The sequence below is a fragment of the Bombina bombina genome, chromosome 6 (genome assembly GCF_027579735.1).
Source record: "Bombina bombina isolate aBomBom1 chromosome 6, aBomBom1.pri, whole genome shotgun sequence".
Lineage (NCBI taxonomy): Eukaryota > Metazoa > Chordata > Amphibia > Anura > Bombinatoridae > Bombina > Bombina bombina.
Window position 1 is genome coordinate 167,438,490 of NC_069504.1, and position 21,221 is coordinate 167,459,710.

Here is a 21,221-nt window from a genome sequence, read left to right on the forward strand (position 1 = left end):
GGTATTACTTTTTATATTCCCATCCTGATAATATCAACTTAAAGTTCCTGAGATTTTCTGTAGAACAATATCCCTTTTGCAGGGAATCAGATTGGAAGAAATCAATCTATTGCCTCATATTAATAGTATACAGTACATGTATGGATTGTATAAACATGCACAGTGTACATATATAAACATTGCACATAATTGAGCCTTAAGTATTGATTTGTATATATGTCCAAATAATTAAAGTATATGTAGTCTCATTTAATAAAAACTGTAAATAGGGCAGGAACAGCCTGATATGCCCTGTATATAAATATAAATTAAGGGTAGTACTGCAGTTTTTCCCCTCAGAGATTAGGCTGCTAGATTGAAAACTAAGACGACTATTGAAAGGCTGAGTGAAGTAGTCACAATGTACTGTCTGTTTTTGGAAGTGCCTGTCAGTGAGAGCATTTTGTGAAAAGTAATGCAATATAAAGTACATGCTCACAAATTACATTTTAAAATCTTGCTTTTGAGGAAGAATGTGAATAGACTAATATGATGGGATCACAGTATCACAAAGAATTGTAGGAAATTAGATATTTTACTTTTTATATATTTAGTTAGAACCTTCTGTGTTTCATTAAAATGTGTTAAATGTGTATTCTATCATTAAAACATCTGTTTAAAGTGTAGTACACAGAGCTTATTGGAACAAAACAGTGGCATAGAAGAATTTTACAATTGTAAATTTAGTAAAAAAACAACAACAAATAAATGATTTAATACTTAAATATTTATATTTAAACTGAAAACAAAATGTAGACATGTTCATTGGTCTTCTAACAAATTCGTAATCATCTAAATATAGGCCCATTTATCCTCATATAAATAAGGGCCTTTCAGTATAGTTATGTTACTTTGATCTGCACATGGGGGCTCCTATGAGGCTCTCTGCAAATAGATTGACATTTGTTCACATAGCTCAGGGGTGTCCAAACTTTGCTCTCCAGAGGTTTTGGAACTACATTTCCGATGATGCTCAGCCAGCATTTTATCTAGCTGAGCATCATGGGAAATGTAGTTCCAAAACCTCTGGTGAGCAAAGTTTGGACACCCCTGACATAGCTGATCACTATTACCACAGTGATATGAAATGTGTGGATCAGTGCACTCAAAATAAATTATATGTGATAAATACTAAGAGTCTCAGACTTTTCTTGTTAAGATGGAGAACCGGTAATCTCCGAGAAGGAAGGTAGAAAAGGAACACAGCTCTCAGTGTATTATCCCAGTACATAAAATCATCCACAGCTGTTAAAGACCAAGGAACAGCTTTGAAAGATTAAAAACAATTTATTGGCAAACATATAAACATTCTGTCTGTTATAGGGAAACAGAATCCTGCAATGAACTACTATCTCAAAACATCAAGACTCTGCTACAAAGGTAGGCGCCAACACTATTCAGCGGAAGTCCCAACCCTCGTAGTGACGTACTGTCCCAGTAACCAATCTGACGTAGGTTTCGCCAGTCACCCTCTGGCTTGTACAAAATACAATGTAATTGTTGTTTTGTGAAACATAGGCTAAACATGGGAGTTCCAGGGGCATATATGAAATAGTCTCACAAAACCCAGCGTGTCTGTTCGCACTGCAGATTTTTTCTCACCAGTAGGCAGGTGAAAAGCTTTTCTCAAAACATTTAAAAATACATAATACCCTAATAGGAAAACATATGCATGAAATAGAAGAAATTGTAAGATGCTATACACAGAAAGCAGCTTAATAAAATGTATTTTGGCTGCAGGATTTAATTTCTAAAGTCTGCTCGTTGCTTAATTCGCTGTATGGATCCACCGAGGTCCATTACTTTATAATAGAACCATCTTGCCACTTGTAGGGACTGTCTCTTTTTTTTTACAATAATTGCACCAAGGCAACCCCTGCAAGGGTCAGTGTGAGAAACCATGTCTGGTTTAGATAATCGGCCACCTTAGTATTTATCACATATCCTTTATTTTGAGTGCACTAATCCACACATTTCTTATTACTTTTTATTCTAGTGTCATTACGAGATTTCTATATTTTCTATTACTATTACCATAGTGATCACCTGGCTATTAAAACTTATATAGGGGCTTTCTTTTAAAGAGGGGATTCCAGGCTTCAAAACAAGGAGCCATAGGGGTTATAATTGCCTAGAAAACACCTCATTAGACAACGTAAACAAAATTGTGTGTGTATTTTTTTCTAAACTCTACAGTGAAAAGGGGTTCATTTTATATAAATTAGGGCCTTTTGGTATATACAGTATATATAACTTTGAATTATACGTAGGGGCTCCCATGAGCGTCTGCTTAAATAAAATGCACATTTATTCACACCAGATGATTTCTATTAACCATAGTGATCACCTGACTATTAAAACTTATGTAGGGGCTTTATTTTAAAGAGGGGATTCTGGGCTTACAAATAAGGGGGCGTGGGGGGTTTCTAGGTCTTTTTGATTGCCTGTTATAATGTGATATGTAGTATTTTAACGTTTTTTTATTTATTTTTAAATTGCACTTTATACCCCCATGCTGTTTGAAAGAGCAGACAATTACCTTTGAAACGCTGGGTCTAGGGAGTATCTAGGACTTAAGGGAACTTAGATTGAGGAGTTTAAACACCCCTCCATCCAGTTCCCTTAAGTCCAGTGCAGCCACTGTGCACTTCCTAAGCTTGGTGATGTCACCACACCCATAATTGGTGATGTCACCGGTATCGCCGGATTCCACTCAATTCTCCCCCTGAATGCAGCCTCATGGATGACGACACACATGGTTGTCATGCACTTGGAAAGCATTGCATGGATGACGACCCCATGTTGTCACACGAGGCAAAGGAGTTAAAGGGACATAAAACCCAGTTTTTCCTTTCATACTTCAAACAGAGGGTGCCATTTTAATCAACTTTCCTATGTACTTCTATCATCTAATTTTCTTCATTCTCTTGGTATCTAATTTGCTTCATTCTCTTGTAAGCATACCCAGGTAGGCTCAGGAAAAGCAATGCACTACTGGGAGTTAGCTGCTAATTGGTGGCTGCACTGATATCCTTCTTGTCATTGGCTCATCTGATGTGGTCAGCTAGCTTTCAGTAGTGATTATTGCTCCTTAGAAAAAAGGGTACCAAGAGAGTGAAACACATTTGATAATAGAAGTATAATGGAAAGCTGTTTAAAATTGTATGCATTCTCAATCATCAACACTGTATGTCCCTTTAAGTATATTCTTGCAACTGAAATAGCTGGTTTTGTAGCAGAATACATCACTCTTACTGAATATTCATTATTGACCTTTGTGTATAGAGAGATAAAATGAGCATCTCTCAGCTTCCTTTAGTCTCAGCCCATTTGAATGGGCACATTGTTAAGGTCAAAGTGTGAGGGTATCAATGAAAAGAACAGCAATTTCAAATACACATAAACCTTATGCAGCAATTTCTGGAGTTGGTATAACCAGTCAATGGAAACGCAATAAAGGGAATCATTTGAAGTACAATGTCCCTTTAACTGAGACTGATCCTTAAGGAACTTAGTCTTTTATTTTTTTTTGTCATATTTGATATTTCATATTTTCCTTCTCTTGTAGATTGTTATAATGGAAGTGCAAGGTCTGAAGTCCGTGGCACCAAATCGGATAGTATATTGCACAATGGACGTAGAAGGAGGAGAGAAGCTGCAAACAGATCAAGCAGAAGCCTCAAGACCACAGTAAGTAATTAGTACCTTTGATAGTATGGTCTGTGGTCTCTATGTAAAGAATACCAATCGATCTTTACTTCTGTGACAGTGCTTATATTAGATGCTTTCACAAAGTGCAGAATCAGGTTAGTATTTTGTTCAATAGAACCAAAGGACTGTGATAGTAAAACAAAGAAAAAAAAATGTAAACCTCTCCTAACCTAGAGGCGAATATTGACTAGTCGCAGGGTTTTAGCCGCTCTCATGCTGCTTAAGCGTCATACAGGGATTAGGGGAGCTTCAGAGGAAATGAGCCCCTCCCACCATTCAGAGCTTATCCCATTTAACTGGGTACCTCAACAACTGTAGGTAAAAATCCTGCAGCGAAATTAAACCAGACGGATATGTCCGCCAAAATTCTAGCAAGCTGGGGCCCAAGGGTCTAGGCCAGGCATTGGCTTGGTGCAGCTTCCTTGTATGGGAGCCAATAGTGCAGGTCGCTATTTTGCGTACACTCTCCACCTATAGATCAAAATTACAGTGGCTTGATGGTTCAACACTCATCCAAACCTCAAGCATATTCCCGAAACATGGCTGCACCCACTGCGGAAGCCCCTATTTTAATACTTAAATAAAATTAAATTAAAGGGATGATGTTTTATTGTTGAAGTAAAAAAGCAGTTGCTTATACTTAATAGAAATCTTGCAATATGTATTATCCTTCTATTTAAATGGATTTCTTTTTTTGTTATACTACATTTGTGCTTCCTGTTACAGCCTTACAAAGAGGAGGAGGCCTTTGCAGGAAGTTTTATCTTAGCCTGCTGTCATATAACTTCTAGGCTAGTGAATAGACTAGACAACAGGGAATCAGAATAGCAAATGCCCAGAAATGACAGACGAAAACTTAGGTTTTGAAAATTTTTCTGTTCTTATCTTACTGGTGGCCGGGCTACACTGAGAATTTTTAAGTGCTAAATTTGCAAGAAAACAAGTACGTTATTTGCTGTTTTTTACACAATGTTTCTCTTTTTATATTCACTTTGATTTAAAGGGACAGTCTACACTAAACATGTTATTGTTTAAAAAGATAGATAATGCATTTAGTACCCATTCCCCAGCTTTGCACAACCAACATTGTTATATTCATATACTTTAAAACATTTAAACTTCTGAATGTCTTCCTGTTTCTTATCACATGCTTTTAAATTAGGTTTTCACAACAGGAGACTGCAAGTTTATGTGGACCATATAGATAAAATTGTGCTCACCACCGGGGAGTTATTTAAGAGTCAGCACAACACTGCACTAATTGGCTAAAAATAGATAATCAATAAAAAGTAATGTGATCAGGGGTCTGTCAGAAGATGCTTAGATACAAGGTTGGTTATGCAAAACTGGCGAATGGTTAATAAAGGGATTATCTATCTTTTAAAACAATAAAAATTGTGGTGTAGATTGTCCCTTTAAAATATTTTTTTTTTTTTTTTACCAAAGTAGCACTGATTAATATCCATTTAAACATGTTTTTTGGATATTGTTTAAAATGCAGTATTTAATTGTGGATATATACTATATGTATGTGAACAGTTTCCTGTACCTTTTTAATACTCAATATTTCAAGAAGTATACAGTTTACACTGTGTAACCTCTTGATGTGAGATAAATTTTAGCTTGAAAGGATTTCAGGTGCGCTTTTAATTAAAAGAAGAATTGTAGTTATGTGTCTATGATGTGGTTAGTCAGCGCATCCATGTCTATAGTACAGTATGTTCAACAAAAGATAGTATTACATAGCACTCACTTGGAACAATGACCAGTAACTCTTCTACATCCAATCTTCATTACACAAAGGACATTTCTTTCATGTAATTAGCAAAAGTCCATGAGCTAGTGACGTATGGGATATACATTCCTACCAGGAGGGGCAAAGTTTCCCAAACCTTAAAATGCCTATAAATACACCCCTCACCACACCCACAATTCAGTTTTACAAACTTTGCCTCCTATGGAGGTGGTGAAGTAAGTTTGTGCTAGATTCTACGTTGATATGCGCTCCGCAGCAGGTTGGAGCCCGGTTTTCCTCTCAGCGTGCAGTGAATGTCAGAGGGATGTGAGGAGAATATTGCCTGTTTGAATTCAATGATCTCCTTCTACGGGGTCTATTTCATAGGTTCTCTGTTATCGGTCGTAGAGATTCATCTCTTACCTCCCTTTTCAGATCGACGATATACTCTTATAAATATACCATTACCTCTGCTGATTTTCGTTTCAGTACTGGTTTGGCTTTCTACAAACATGTAGATGAGTGTCCTGGGGTAAGTAAGTCTTATTTTCTGTGACACTCTAAGCTATGGTTGGGCACTTTTTTAATAAAGTTCTAAATATATGTATTCAAACATTTATTTGCCTTGACTCAGGATGTTCAACATTCCTTATTTTCAGACAGTCAGTTTCATATTTGGGATAATGCATTTGAATCAAATATTTTTCTTACCTTAAAGATTTGACTTTTTTCCCTGTGGGCTGTTAGGCTCGCGGAGGCTGAAAATGCTTAATTTTATTGCGTCATTTTTGGCGCAAAAAATCTTTTCTGTTTCCGGCGTCATACGTGTCGCCGGAAGTTGCGTCATTTTTTGATGTTCTTTTGCGCCAAAAAATGTTGGCGTTCCGGACGTGGCGTCATTTTTGGCGCCAAAAGCATTTAGGCGCCAAATAATGTGGGCGTCTTTTTTGGCGCTAAAAAAATATGGGCGTCGCTTTTGTCTCCACATTATTTAAGTCTCATTATTTTTTGCTTCTGGTTGCTAGAAGCTTGTTCACTGGCATTTTTTACCATTCCTGAAACTGTCATTTAAGGAATTTGATCAATTTTGCTTTATATGTTGTTTTTTCTCTTACATATTGCAAGATGTCTCACGTTGCATCTGAGTCAGAAGATACTTCAGGAAAATCGCTGTCTGGTGCTGGAACTACCAAAGCTAAGTGTATCTGCTGTAAACATTTGGTAGCTATTCCTCCAGCTGTTGTTTGTATTAATTGTCATGACAAACTTGTTAATGCAGATAATATTTCCTTTAGTAATGTACCATTACCTGTTGCAGTTCCATCAACATCTAATGTTCAGAATGTTCCTGATAACATAAGAGATTTTGTTTCTGAATCCATCAAGAAGGCTATGTCTGTTATTCCTCCTTCTAGTAAACATAAAAAATCTTTTAAAACGTCTCTTTATACAGATGAATTTTTAAATGAACATCATCATTCTGATTCTAATGACTCTTCTGGTTCAGAGGATTCTGTCTCAGAGATTGATGCTGATAAATCTTCATATTTATTTAAAATGGAATTTATTCGTTCTTTACTTAAAGAAGTACTAATTGCTTTAGAAATTGAGGATTCTGGTCCTCTTGATACTAAATCTAAACGTTTAGATAAGGTCTTTAAATCTCCTGTGGTTATTCCAGAAGTTTTTCCTGTTCCTGGTGCTATTTCTGAAGTAATTTCCAGAGAATGGAATAATTTGGGTAATTCATTTACTCCTTCTAAACGTTTTAAGCAATTATATCCTGTGCCGTCTGACAGATTAGAATTTTGGGACAAAATCCCTAAAGTTGATGGGGCTATTTCTACCCTTGCTAAACGTACTACTATTCCTACGTCAGATGGTACTTCGTTTAAGGATCCTTTAGATAGGAAAATTGAATCCTTTCTAAGAAAAGCTTATCTGTGTTCAGGTAATCTTCTTAGACCTGCTATATCATTGGCTGATGTTGCTGCAGCTTCAACTTTTTGGTTGGAAACTTTAGCGCAACAAGTAACAGATCATGATTCTCATAATATTATTATTCTTCTTCAACATGCTAATAATTTTATCTGTGATGCCATTTTTGATATTATCAGAGTTGATGTCAGGTTTATGTCTCTAGCTATTTTAGCTAGAAGAGCTTTATGGCTTAAAACTTGGAATGCTGATATGTCTTCTAAATCAACTCTACTTTCCATTTCTTTCCAGGGTAACAAATTATTTGGTTCTCAGTTGGATTCTATTATCTCAACTGTTACTGGTGGGAAAGGAACTTTTTTACCACAGGATAAAAAATCTAAGGGTAAAAACAGGGCTAATAATCGTTTTCGTTCCTTTCGTTTCAACAAAGAACAAAAGCCTGATCCTTCATCCTCAGGAGCAGTTTCAGTTTGGAAACCATCTCCAGTCTGGAATAAATCCAAGCCTTCTAGAAAAGCAAAGCCAGCTTCTAAGTCCACATGAAGGTGCGGCCCTCATTCCAGCTCAGCTGGTAGGGGGCAGGTTACGTTTTTTCAAAGAAATTTGGATCAATTCTGTTCACAATCTTTGGATTCAGAACATTGTTTCAGAAGGGTACAGAATTGGTTTCAAGATAAGACCTCCTGCAAAGAGATTTTTTCTTTCCCATGTCCCAGTAAATCCAGTGAAAGCTCAAGCATTTCTGAAATGTGTTTCAGATCTAGAGTTGGCTGGAGTAATTATGCCAGTTCCAGTTCTGGAACAGGGGATGGGGTTTTATTCAAATCTCTTCATTGTACCAAAGAAGGAGAATTCCTTCAGACCAGTTCTGGATCTAAAAATATTGAATCGTTATGTAAGGATACCAACGTTCAAAATGGTAACTGTAAGGACTATCTTGCCTTTTGTTCAGCAAGGACATTATATGTCCACAATAGATTTACAGGATGCATATCTGCATATTCCGATTCATCCAGATCATTATCAGTTCCTGAGATTCTCTTTTCTGGACAAGCATTACCAGTTTGTGGCTCTGCCGTTTGGCCTAGCTACAGCTCCAAGAATTTTTACAAAGGTTCTCGGTGCCCTTCTGTCTGTAATCAGAGAACAGGGTATTGTGGTATTTCCTTATTTGGACGATATCTTGGTACTTGCTCAGTCTTTACATTTAGAAGAATCTCATACGAATCGACTTGTGTTGTTTCTTCAAGATCATGGTTGGAGGATCAATTCACTAAAAAGTTCATTGATTCCTCAGACAAGGGTAACCTTTCTGGGTTTCCAGATAGATTCAGTGTCCATGACTCTGTCTTTGACAGACAAGAGACGTCTAAAATTGATTTCAGCTTGTCGAAACCTTCAGTCACAATCATTCCCTTCGGTAGCCTTATGCATGGAAATTCTAGGTCTTATGACTGCTGCATCGGACGCGATCCCCTTTGCTCGTTTTCACATGCGACCTCTTCAGCTCTGTATGCTGAATCAATGGTGCAGGGATTACACAAAGATATCTCAATTAATATCTTTAAAACCGATTGTACGACACTCTCTAACGTGGTGGACAGATCACCATTGTTTAATTCAGGGGGCTTCTTTTGTTCTTCCGACCTGGACTGTAATTTCAACAGATGCAAGTCTCACAGGTTGGGGAGCTGTGTGGGGATCTCTGACGGCACAAGGAGTTTGGGAATCTCAGGAGGTGAGATTACCGATCAATATTTTGGAACTCCGTGCAATTTTCAGAGCTCTTCAGTCTTGGCCTCTTCTGAAGAGAGAATCGTTCATTTGTTTTCAGACAGACAATGTCACAACTGTGGCATACATCAATCATCAAGGAGGGACTCACAGTCCTCTGGCTATGAAAGAAGTATCTCGAATTCTGGTTTGGGCGGAATCCAGCTCCTGTCTAATCTCTGCGGTTCATATCCCAGGTATAGACAATTGGGAAGCGGATTATCTCAGTCGCCAAACGTTGCATCCGGGCGAATGGTCTCTTCACCCAGAGGTATTTCTTCAGATTGTTCAAATGTGGGAGCTTCCAGAATTAGATCTGATGGCGTCTCATCTAAACAAGAAACTTCCCAGGTATCTGTCCAGATCCCGGGATCCTCAGGCGGAAGCAGTGGATGCATTATCACTTCCTTGGAAGTATCATCCTGCCTATATCTTTCCGCCTCTAGTTCTTCTTCCAAGAGTAATCTCCAAGATTCTGAAGGAATGCTCGTTTGTTCTGCTGGTAGCTCCGGCATGGCCTCACAGGTTTTGGTATGCAGATCTTGTCCGGATGGCCTCTTGCCATCCGTGGACTCTTCCGCTAAGACCAGACCTTCTGTCGCAAGGTCCTTTTTTCCATCAGGATCTCAAATCCTTAAATTTAAAGGTATGGAGATTGAACGCTTGATTCTTGGTCAAAGAGGTTTCTCTGACTCTGTGATTAATACTATGTTACAGGCTCGTAAATCTGTATCCAGAGAGATATATTCTGGAAGACTTATATTTCTTGGTGTCTTTCTCATCATTTTTCTTGGCATTCTTTTAGAATTCCGAGAATTTTACAGTTTCTTCAGGATGGTTTAGATAAAGGTTTATCCGCAAGTTCTTTGAAAGGACAAATCTCTGCTCTTTCTGTTCTTTTTCACAGAAAGATTGCTAATTTTCCTGATATTCATTGTTTTGTACAAGCTTTGGTTCGTATAAAACCTGTCATTAAGTCAATTTCTCCTCCTTGGAGTTTGAATTTGGTTCTGGGGGCTCTTCAAGCTCCTCCGTTTGAACCTATGCATTCATTGGACATTAAATTACTTTCTTGGAAAGTTTTGTTCCTTTTGGCGATCTCTTCTGCCAGAAGAGTCTCTGAATTATCTGCTCTTTCTTGTGAGTCTCCTTTTCTGATTTTTCATCAGGATAAGGCGGTGTTGCGAACGTCTTTTGAATTTTTACCTAAGGTTGTGAATTCCAACAACATTAGTAGAGAAATTGTGGTTCCTTCATTATGTCCTAATCCTAAGAATTCTAAGGAGAAATCGTTGCATTCTTTGGATGTTGTTAGAGCTTTGAAATATTATGTTGAAGCTACTAAGTCTTTCCGAAAGACTTCTAGTCTATTTGTTATCTTTTCCGGTTCTAGAAAAGGCCAGAAAGCTTCTGCCATTTCTTTGGCATCTTGGTTGAAATCTTTAATTCATCATGCCTATGTCGAGTCGGGTAAAACTCCGCCTCAAAGGATTACAGCTCATTCTACTAGGTCAGTTTCGACTTCCTGGGCGTTTAGGAATGAAGCTTCGGTTGATCAGATTTGCAAAGCAGCAACTTGGTCCTCTTTGCATACTTTTACTAAATTCTACCATTTTGATGTATTTTCTTCTTCTGAAGCAGTTTTTGGTAGAAAAGTACTTCAGGCAGCGGTTTCAATTTGAATCTTCTGTTTATGTTTTTCATTAAACTTTATTTTGGGTGTGGATTATTTTCAGCAGGAATTGGCTGTCTTTATTTTATCCCTCCCTCTCTAGTGACTCTTGCGTGGAAAGATCCACATCTTGGGTAGTCATTATCCCATACGTCACTAGCTCATGGACTCTTGCTAATTACATGAAAGAAAACATAATTTATGTAAGAACTTACCTGATAAATTCATTTCTTTCATATTAGTAAGAGTCCATGAGGCCCGCCCTTTTTTGTGGTGGTTATGATTTTTTTGTATAAAGCACAATTATTCCAATTCCTTATTTTATATGCTTTCGCACTTTTTTCTTATCACCCCACTTCTTGGCTATTCGTTAAACTGAATTGTGGGTGTGGTGAGGGGTGTATTTATAGGCATTTTAAGGTTTGGGAAACTTTGCCCCTCCTGGTAGGAATGTATATCCCATACGTCACTAGCTCATGGACTCTTGCTAATATGAAAGAAATGAATATATCAGGTAAGTTCTTACATAAATTATGTTTTTTAAATATAAAAGTATTGTGCAGAGAGCACTGTGTGTCCTATTCAATTATCAGGAGCTTGTATAGTAGTGGGGGTTAACCTTCCCTCCAAGCAACATTGTATTAAAAAAAACAGAAATATAGCTGAACAGGTCTTATCTTTTTATCTCACAGTCTCTTAGAACCATATTGTTACTGTTAGTTATAGGTCTGTGATTATTGGAGGAGGTATATATGCCTTCTAGAAGTTTGCCGTTTTGGTAACCCTCTACATATATCCTACATATATCACTTCCTTTGTTGCTCAATATTACAAGTGTCCAGGACCAATTAACTTTTGCCAGGGACTGCCTAGCTTGAAAGAGGTGCTAATATGCATACATTGAGTTTGATAAATTGGAACCAAATAATTTTTGTATATGCCTCCATTTTCAGTTTTTATACATTTTCCTGCATGTGTCTAGCTACTTGCACACAACTCATACTTTGTGAGTTCTCTTTGGAATATTTGTTCCTCCAGTACCCCTGGGGGGCTAATTCTGACAAGGCTATTTCTGTGGGACATTTAGCCATCAATCTAAGCTTTACATTTGTTCTTCACAGTCTTGCCCTCTTTTAAAGAAACATGTTTTGTTGCTGCTTGCCTGTAGCAGTAGCATTATCAACTAGTTTAGCTTTATTTAATTTTAAAAAGCCGACCAGCTGCTCATCTGCCACCCTGAAGATAATCCCCTTAGGAAGTAGCAGACAAACTGATTTTTGCTTTCAAATGAATTCCAAATGGCCCCATGAATGAATAAGGGTTGTCACATTTTGTTTGTTTATAAAAATATCTATTATCTAATACAGGGAACCATAACAATAATTATTATTAAAAGGAGGACATATTCTTTAGCTATAGAGTTTGGCGTTTTGAGTGAAAAAGCATCGTTATGCTTCATAACGCTGCTTTTTCCCTAACGCCGCTATTACAAGTCCTGTAAGTATAGGTGTAACACACACCTTTTTGGCCGTCACGCAACGTCAGTACCGCACTTTAAAAAAAAGTCCTTTTTCAATGGGACTCCCATAGCGCCGGTATTACAAGTTTGCCTGGGAGGCCAAAAAGTGAGCGGTACACTCTATAACCACACGATTCGTACCGCCATCTAAAGTCAGTAGTTATGAGTTTTACGTTACAAAGCTGTACCATAAAACTCATAACTAAAGTGTTAAAAAGTACACTAACACCCATAAACTACCTATTAACCCCTAAACTGAAGCCCTCCCACATTGCAAACACTATAATACATTAATTAACCCCTAATCTGCTACTTTGGACATTGCCGCCACTTAAAATGTATTAACCCCTATTCTGCCATTCCTCCACATCATTGCCACTATAATAAACTTATTAACCCCTAAACCGCCGCCCTCCCGCATCACAAACACTATTTAAATACTATTAACCCCTAATCTGCCGTCTGCCCACACCGCCTCTATAATAAACCTATTAATCCCTAACCACTGCCCTCCCGCATCACTACATAAATATATTAACCCCTAACCCTAACGTAACCCTAAGCCTAAGTCCAACCCTAACATAACCCTAACACCCCCTAACTTAAAGGGACACAAAAATGTTGTTTTGTAATTCAGATAGAGCATGCAATTTTAAGCAACTTTCTAATTTACTCCTATTATCAATTTTTCTTTGTTTTCTTGCTATCTTTATTTGAAAAAGAAGGCATCTATGCTTTTTTGGGTTCAGTACTCTGGACAGCAATTTTTTATTGGTGGATGAATTTATCCACCAATCAGCAAGGACAACCCAGGTTGTTCACCAAAAATGGGCCGGCATCTAAACTTACATTCTTGCATTTTAAATAAAGATACCAAGAGAATGAAGAAAATTTGATAATAGGAGTAAATTAGAAAGTTGCTTAAAATTTCATGCTCAATCTGAATCATGAAAGAAAAATTTTGGGTACAGTGTCCCTTTAAATATAATTAAAATAAATCTAAATAAAACTTACAATTATTACCTAAATAACATATTTAAAACTAAATAAATACTTACCGGTAAAATAAAACCTAAGCTAGCTACAAAATAACTAAATAGTTACATTGTAGCTAGCTTAGGTTTTATTTTTATTTCACAGGTAAGTTTGTATTTATTTTAACTAGATAGACTAGTTAGTAAATAGTTATTAACTATTTACTAACTACCTAGTTAAAATAAATACAAAGTTACCTGTAAAATAAAACCTAACCTGCCTTACACTAAAAACTAACATTGCAATAAAATAAAAAAATAAAAATTAATCAAATACAATTATCTAAATTACAAAAAAACCACACTAAATTACACAAAATAAAAATAAAAAAGCCCCCGCAAAATAAAATTAAAAAAGCATAGCCTAAACTAAACTGCCAATAGCCCTCAAAAGGGCCTTTTGCGGGGCATTGCCCCAAAGAAATCAGCTCTTTTACCTGTAAAAAAAAAAATAGAAGCAACACCCCAACAGTAAAACCCACCACCCACACAACCAAACCCCCCAAATAAAAACCTATTTAAATAAACCTAAGCTAACCATTGTCCTGAAAAGGGCATTTGGATGAGCATTGCCCTTAAAAGGGCATTTAGCTCTTTTACATTGCCCAAAACCCTATTTTAAAAATAAAACCCACAAAATAAACCCTTAAAAAAAATCTAACACAATCCCCCGATGATCCACTTACAGTTTTCGAAGACCAGACATCCATCCTCATCCAGGCGGCAGAAGTCTTCATCCAAGCGGGCAGAAGTCCTCATCGAAGCCGGCAGAAGTCTTCATCCAAGCGGGCAGAAGTCTTCATCCAGACGGCATCTTCGAGACGGTGCGGAGCGGGTCCATCTTCAAGACATCCGGTGCGGAGCATCCTCTTCTTCCGATCGCTGCTGTAGAATGAAGTTTCCCTTTAAGTGACGTCATCCAAGATGGCATCCCTTACATTCCGATTGGCTGATAGAATTCTATCAGCCAAAAGGAATTAAAGGTGAAACAGCCAATAGGATGTTTTCATATTTATTTCCTATTGGCTGATAGAATTGATTTGAATAATCTTATTGCTGGAATGTGCTTATAGCTTTCCTTTAAAATACACATATTGAGCAATGCAAGATCTGTCATATAGATAATGTTTAGGTAGATATTGTGTGGCAGAAAGAGGGTTATGGGACTTCTCACTTAAGAAACGGTCATATTTCTGAATCATACTGTAAATCACCTTGCTGTTTCTTTAAAATGAGGTATCCAGGACCATCTTTAACACAGGGCAAAAGGGGCAGCTGCCCTGGGCCCAGTCTCTGTTGAGGGGCCCAAGAGTCCTAAAAAAAAAATAATATTTTTTTTTTATTGTTCATACCAGACTGCTGATATGACATGGGGAACACACACATTCAGTCCTAATACTGTCACAGTCAAAAGTACTCTGCTTATATTTTTTTTAAAAACTGTGCCAGACCGTGCCGGTGTCATGTGACATGCCAAGCTAGTGCCATGTGCTGTTTTAGATGTGCACTGTGCAGCACTGAATGCAAAGCCCTAACTCGGCATTCAGCCATTTCCCACTGCATCAGAAAAGGTCCTACTGGGTTACCACTGTTACCAGGTAACTGCTCTGGTGGTGGGGATTGTTTCTGTGTAGGGCTGACTGTAGGCGCATGCAGCAGAAAGCTGGAGCGGCAGGCACATGAGGATTTGAGCATCTGTGCAGCTGCATACACTGCTCTCTTCAGTCTTGAGGCTGTGTGACTCATCTCACACTGTATCCATGCAGCCTTGGACAGACAGCATCCAGTCTACTGGTCCCCTTAGCCCTGCTCTTTCTGCTGTGGCCCTAAGATCAACTAACTGAAGTTTGTTAGGGGAATAGTGCTTTGTAGAAAGGTGTCAGTGGGAAGAATGAGTGAGTGCACACACGCCCCTCCCCATGCAGCATTGTCTAGTTCAGGGTGAGAGGGAACTTGTTCCTAGCAAAGAAGCGACATGTGCTGGTGTGGCTGATGTATAGCGTCATGCTGATACTTCACACATTAATGTAAGGTTTATTTTTATAGTTTTTATTTTCTCTATGTCTCAGATTTTACAGCTTCCCATAGTAGTTCTGCTGTTCCAGTCAGTAAACTTATATTTGTCTGCACCTCCATGCTTCCTCCTTTACCTTGCTTTGCTCCTGTTGGCTGCCCTAAATCTCTTTAACCAGCTAACCTCACACCAGAATCACATTCAAAAGAATATTAAATGAATCCACAGTGGAGGAATTTATATATTTATTTACTTATTAGTACTGCTTAGGTCCAGTTTCACATATTGCATTTTTTTTTTTAAATGATTAGCCCAGCAGTGGATGATCCACCGCTGGGCTAATAATAATAAAAAAAATTGATTTAGTTGTTTTTTGGGATGTTGGGGTGGAGAGCAAAATTGCATGGGGTGGGGGGGGGGGGGCAAGAAATGTTTTGCCCAAGGTCCAATCAATATTAAAGACGGCCCTGGAGGTATCACTTACCTTTAAATAACTCTTTTAGTATAATATTGCATAAGTCTTGACTTCAAAATATGCAGAAAAGATGCCTGCATGAGATTTAACAATCTACATATCTCTATATTTAATAAAGAGGTTACAAAATATGAATAGACCAAGGGAAAACTTTGAAATGCTTTTATATTTCTTTATCCTGTTCTTCTAAAAGCCATTGATGGCTAAGTGCAATGTACATTATTCCCTTCCTTAGATCTGTATCTTACATAAATGACTAAATCTTTGATATGAATTAGAAAGCAGTGTTTATCCTCTAGTTTATTGGACAGCCAAGGGGCAGTAGAAAAAAGTCAATAAATGGCTATAATTTATAAGAAAAGAAGAAAGCTTATACCGATCAATGAGTTCTTTCCATTAATACAAATGAATTCTACATTCAATTATCTGGGGATATTGTGTTCCTGTGTCTTCGCTGTAATGATCACATTATTAAAGGGACACTAAACCCAATTTTCTTTCATGATTCAGATAGAGCATGCAGTATTAAGCAACTTTCTAATTTACTCCTATTATCAATTTTTCTTCATTTTCTTGGTATCTTTATTTGAAAAAGCAGTAATGTAAGCTCGGGAGACCGCCCATTTTTGGTTCAGCACCCTGGCTAGCTCTTGCTGATTGGTGGCTACATTTAATGCTACCTAGGTGCTGAACCAAAGATAGGCCGGCTCTTAAGCTTACATTCCTGCTTTTCAAATGAAGATACAAAGAGAATGAAAAAGCATTGGTAATAGGAGTAGATTAGAAAGTTGCTTAAAATTGCATGCTCTACCTGAATCATAAAAGAAAACATTTGGGTTAAGTATCCCTTTAAAGTGATATTAAACACGGTTTTTATTTTGTGTTTACTTGATGAGGCTTAAGTTTATTATTTTTTTTATTTATTTTTGTAGACTCACAAAATTAATTACCGTGTTGTAATTAAGTTATTTTACTCATTGTACCTGCAGTTTATACTGACTAAATCTTAAGTGTTAATGTATTTAAAAGATCACTGCATATAGTAATCCATTTAGCAATTAGTAGACTTACAGCTAGATTACGAGTTTGGCGTTATGAGTGAAAAATCTTTTTCCCTAACACCGCTATTACAAGTCTTGTAGGTATAGGTGTACCGCACACCTTTTTGGCCGTCACACAACGCCAGTACCGCACTTTTAAAAAAGTCCTTTTTCAATGGGACTTCCATAGCGCCGGTATTACGAGTTTGCCTGGGAGGCCAAAAAGTGAGCGGCACACCCTATCACTGACAAGATCTATACCGCCATCTAAAGTCAGTATTTATGAGTTTTACGTTACAAAGCTTCAGCATAAAACTCATAACTAAAGTGTTAAAAAGTACACTAACACCCATAAACTACCTTTTACCCCGTAAACTGAGGCCCTCCCGCATCGCAAACACTAAAATAAAATTATTAACCCCTAATCTACCGCTCCGGACATTGCCGCCACTAAATAAAAGTATTAACCCCTATTCCGCAGCTCCCTGACATCGTCGCCACTATAATAAACCTATTAACCCCTAAACCGCAAGCCCCCCACAACGAAATATACTTAAATAAATTATTAACCCCTAAGCCTCTGACCTCCCACATCACTACATAAATATATTAACCCCTAAACATACCCTAATATATTAACCCTAACGTAACCCTAAGCATAAGCCTAACCCTAACACCCCCTAACTTAAATATAATTAAAATAAATCTAAATAAACCTTACAATTATTACCTAAATAATTCCTATTTAAAACTAAATACATACTTACCAGTAAAATAAAACCTACGCTAGCTACAATATAATTATTTGTTATATTGTAGCTAACTTAGGTTTTATTTTTATTTCACAGCTAAGTTTGTATTTATTTTAACTAGGTAGACTAGTTATTAAATAGTTATTAACTATTTACTAACTACCTAGTTAAAATAAATACAAATTTACCTGTAAAATATAACCTAACCTGCCTTACAATGAAACCTAACATTACAATCAAATCAAATAAATTTAATTATTCAAATACAATTATCTAAATTGCAAAACCCCCCACTAAATTACACAAAATAAAAAATAAAAAATTATCAAATAAAAAAAAACAATTACTCCTAATCTAATAGCCCTATCAAAATAAAAAAGCCCCCCCAAAATAATAAAACCCCTAGTTTACACTAAACTGCCAATTGAGCTTTAATCCTATTGGCTGATCCAATCAGCCAATAGTATTGAGCTCACATTCTATTGGCTGATTGCAATAGCCAAAACAATGCAAGCTCAATCCTATTGGCTGGCTGGATCAGCCAATAGGATTAAAGCTCAATCCTATTGGCTGATTGGATCAGCCAATAGGATTTTTTCCCCTTTAATTCCTATTGGCTGATACAATTCTATCAGCCAATCGGAAACTGTAAGTGGATCTTCGGGGGTTAGTGTTAGGTTTTTTTAAGGGTTTGTTGGGTGGGTTTTATTTTTAGCTTAGGGTTTGGGCACCGTAAAAGAGCTAAATGCCCTTTTAAGGGCAATGCCCATCCAAATGTCCTTTTCAGGGCAATGGTTAGCTTAGGCTTATTTAGATAGAGTTTTAATTGGGAGGTCTGGTTGGGTGGGTGGTGGGTTTTACTGTTGGGGGTGGTTTTTTTTTACAGGTAAAAGAGCTGATTTATTTGTGGCAATGCCCCTCAAAAGGCCCTTTTAAGGGCTATTGGCAGTTTAGTGTAGGTTAGGGGTTTTATTATTTTGGGGGGCTTTTTTATTTTGATAGGGCTATTAGATTAGGAGTGATTTGTTTGTTTTTTATTTGCTCATTTCGTTTATTTTGTGTTGTTTAGTGGTTTTTTTTGTAATTTAGATAATTGTATTTGATTAATTTAATTTATTTAAATTGATTGTAATGTTAGGTTTTATTGTAAGGCAGGTTAGGTTTTATTTTACAGGTAAATTTGTATTTATTTTAACTAGGTAGTTAGTAAATAGTTAATAACTATTTAATAACTAGTCTACCTAGTTAAAATAAATGCAAATTTAGCTGTGAAATAAAAATAAAACCTAAGATAGCTACAATATATTCGTTATATTGTAGCTCACTTAGGTTTTTTTAACAGGTAAGTATGTATTTAGTAGGGATGGGCGAATGTTTCGCAACATTCGAAAAACGGCACGAATTTTAACACATTCGTTCGAATCGAATTTCGAATGTTTACATAACATTCTAACATTCGATTTTCGAATGTTCGGTTTCGAATTTTACGATTACATTCGAAAATATTCTTTCTGAAAAATTCGAATTTAGATTGTAATAGTATTTCTAATGCTTTTTCTTTAAATGTAATATTCGAATTATGCAATATTCGAATTTGAAAAATTCGAATTTAGATTGTAATAGTATTTCTAATTCTTTTTCTTTAAATGTAATATTCGAATTATGCAATACGTGTATTCGAATTTGAAAAATTTGAATTTAGATTGTAATAGTATTTCTAATGCTTTTTCTTTAAATGTAATATTCGAATTATGCAATATTCAAATTCGAAAAATTCGAATTTAGATTGTAATAGTATTTCTAATGCTTTTTCTTTAAATGTAATATTCAAATTATGCAATATTCGAATTCGAAAAATTCGAATTTAGATTATGTCAGTATATTTATGAAAATCTTAGTAGTGCTATCCAAATAATATATCAGCTTATGGTAGGGTTATAATCACAATACAAATAATAATTTTCCTTAAAAATTATTAACCCTTAATCAACATGCACCTACTAGACCATACAATTAATATAAATATCTGAATTATTTTATTTAGTTAATATCCATAAACATATTGAAATATATTTGCGATAAAAGGAAATGAAATAATATTATATGCACTTGAAAACTATTTAAAAATTCTATGCAAAGTTCATACATGCTTATCTTTCAAACCAACCTTATTTACAAATCTTTTAATATCCAAGCAATACAATTCTAAACTGTGCTCTTAAACAATAGGATAATATATATTCTGCTATTTAACTGCAATTTATCCTAATACATAAATAACTTACAATATCAGAACTTGCACAGATGAGTTACTTAACAAATCGGATACAGATTTAAACAATATATAGGCTGTGAAATGCTAACTTGAAAAACAAACTGCTTCTTTAAATATTTTAACTGTACTTTAAACTGCAGTGACTTTAAAATATCACATGTAATTAGCAGCCTTTTTTTTTTATATATACTTTACCCAAATGGTCAAAATCGATAATTCAGTTACCAGAAATTTCTTGTTTCATCTCAGAAGACAGATAAGTAATTTTTGCAATCAATGAGAAAGAAGTAGTCAGCTTGTTTAAAATGGTTTCAAAATGCCCAGCAGCAGATATCATCCAAAGTTAAAACAGTCTCCTGGTCCCTTCTGATTGGATATTTGGAATACATGATTGGATTGGCCCTTTGAAACCTTGTCCCTTGTCATTGGAATATCTTATTTTTAATAGCCAAAAGGCTTTCTGGCTGTAGTTCTCTCATGGCAACACCGGGTGGCAGCATTATAAACAGACATAGCAACATTTGAATCAACTTAAATCAGTATTTCTATGAAATGGTTAATCATTTTATCATAATTTACTGCAACAACTATTCACAATATTTGTTTTGGATAAGTTATATCTTATTGAATTTTCTGATCATTTTGATATGAAACATCAAATACATCTAACACTACATTAAAATAATTTATACCTCATTTATCCCAACAGAAAGTCTACATTTCATAGTCATATCACATCAAAGCAACCTCCATATCTTCATTTCACTATATTTCAAGAGGTGTATTTAAAACTTTATAAACATTTATTGCACATTCATATGATATGACTTATTTCATTTCATGCAGGCATTTCATCTCTTTCTAAATGCATAGATTGATGCCAATGACCAATGGTTGTCTGCAATAAAAATAGAAATAATTATTAGAAGTGATCTAAGCATTCATATGTCTATGGTCCATCTGAAATTAGATTAAGTATTATTAATCATTTACTTTTAGGTCCACAAATATTTATTTATATTCTTAAAAACACAAAGGTTAAGATATTCATGCTTTCAAAATACACACGTATATATCACATAAATATACATCTCATATCCATTAAAATATATATATTTTCCTGGAATTATATTTGATTTGAAATCTAAATACAGTTATTTTGAAATCATAATGTAAGTCATGTGCTTTCTCTATGTTATCCTAACCCCAGACACAATGTCTGTGTCACGTGTATTCTGGTG

General features: G+C 36.0%; 1 protein-coding gene across 3 annotated transcripts in view; it reads left to right on the plus strand.

The window, feature by feature from the left end:
• CADPS2 (calcium dependent secretion activator 2) overlaps positions 1-21,221 on the plus strand; it is a 1,413,577-nt gene that overhangs the window by 374,235 nt on the left and 1,018,121 nt on the right. For all 3 annotated transcript variants that reach the window (XM_053716670.1, XM_053716668.1, XM_053716669.1), the window contains exon 6: positions 3,608-3,729. In XM_053716670.1, coding sequence (XP_053572645.1) covers positions 3,608-3,729 — 122 coding nt within the window. The remainder of the gene's footprint in view (positions 1-3,607; positions 3,730-21,221) is intronic.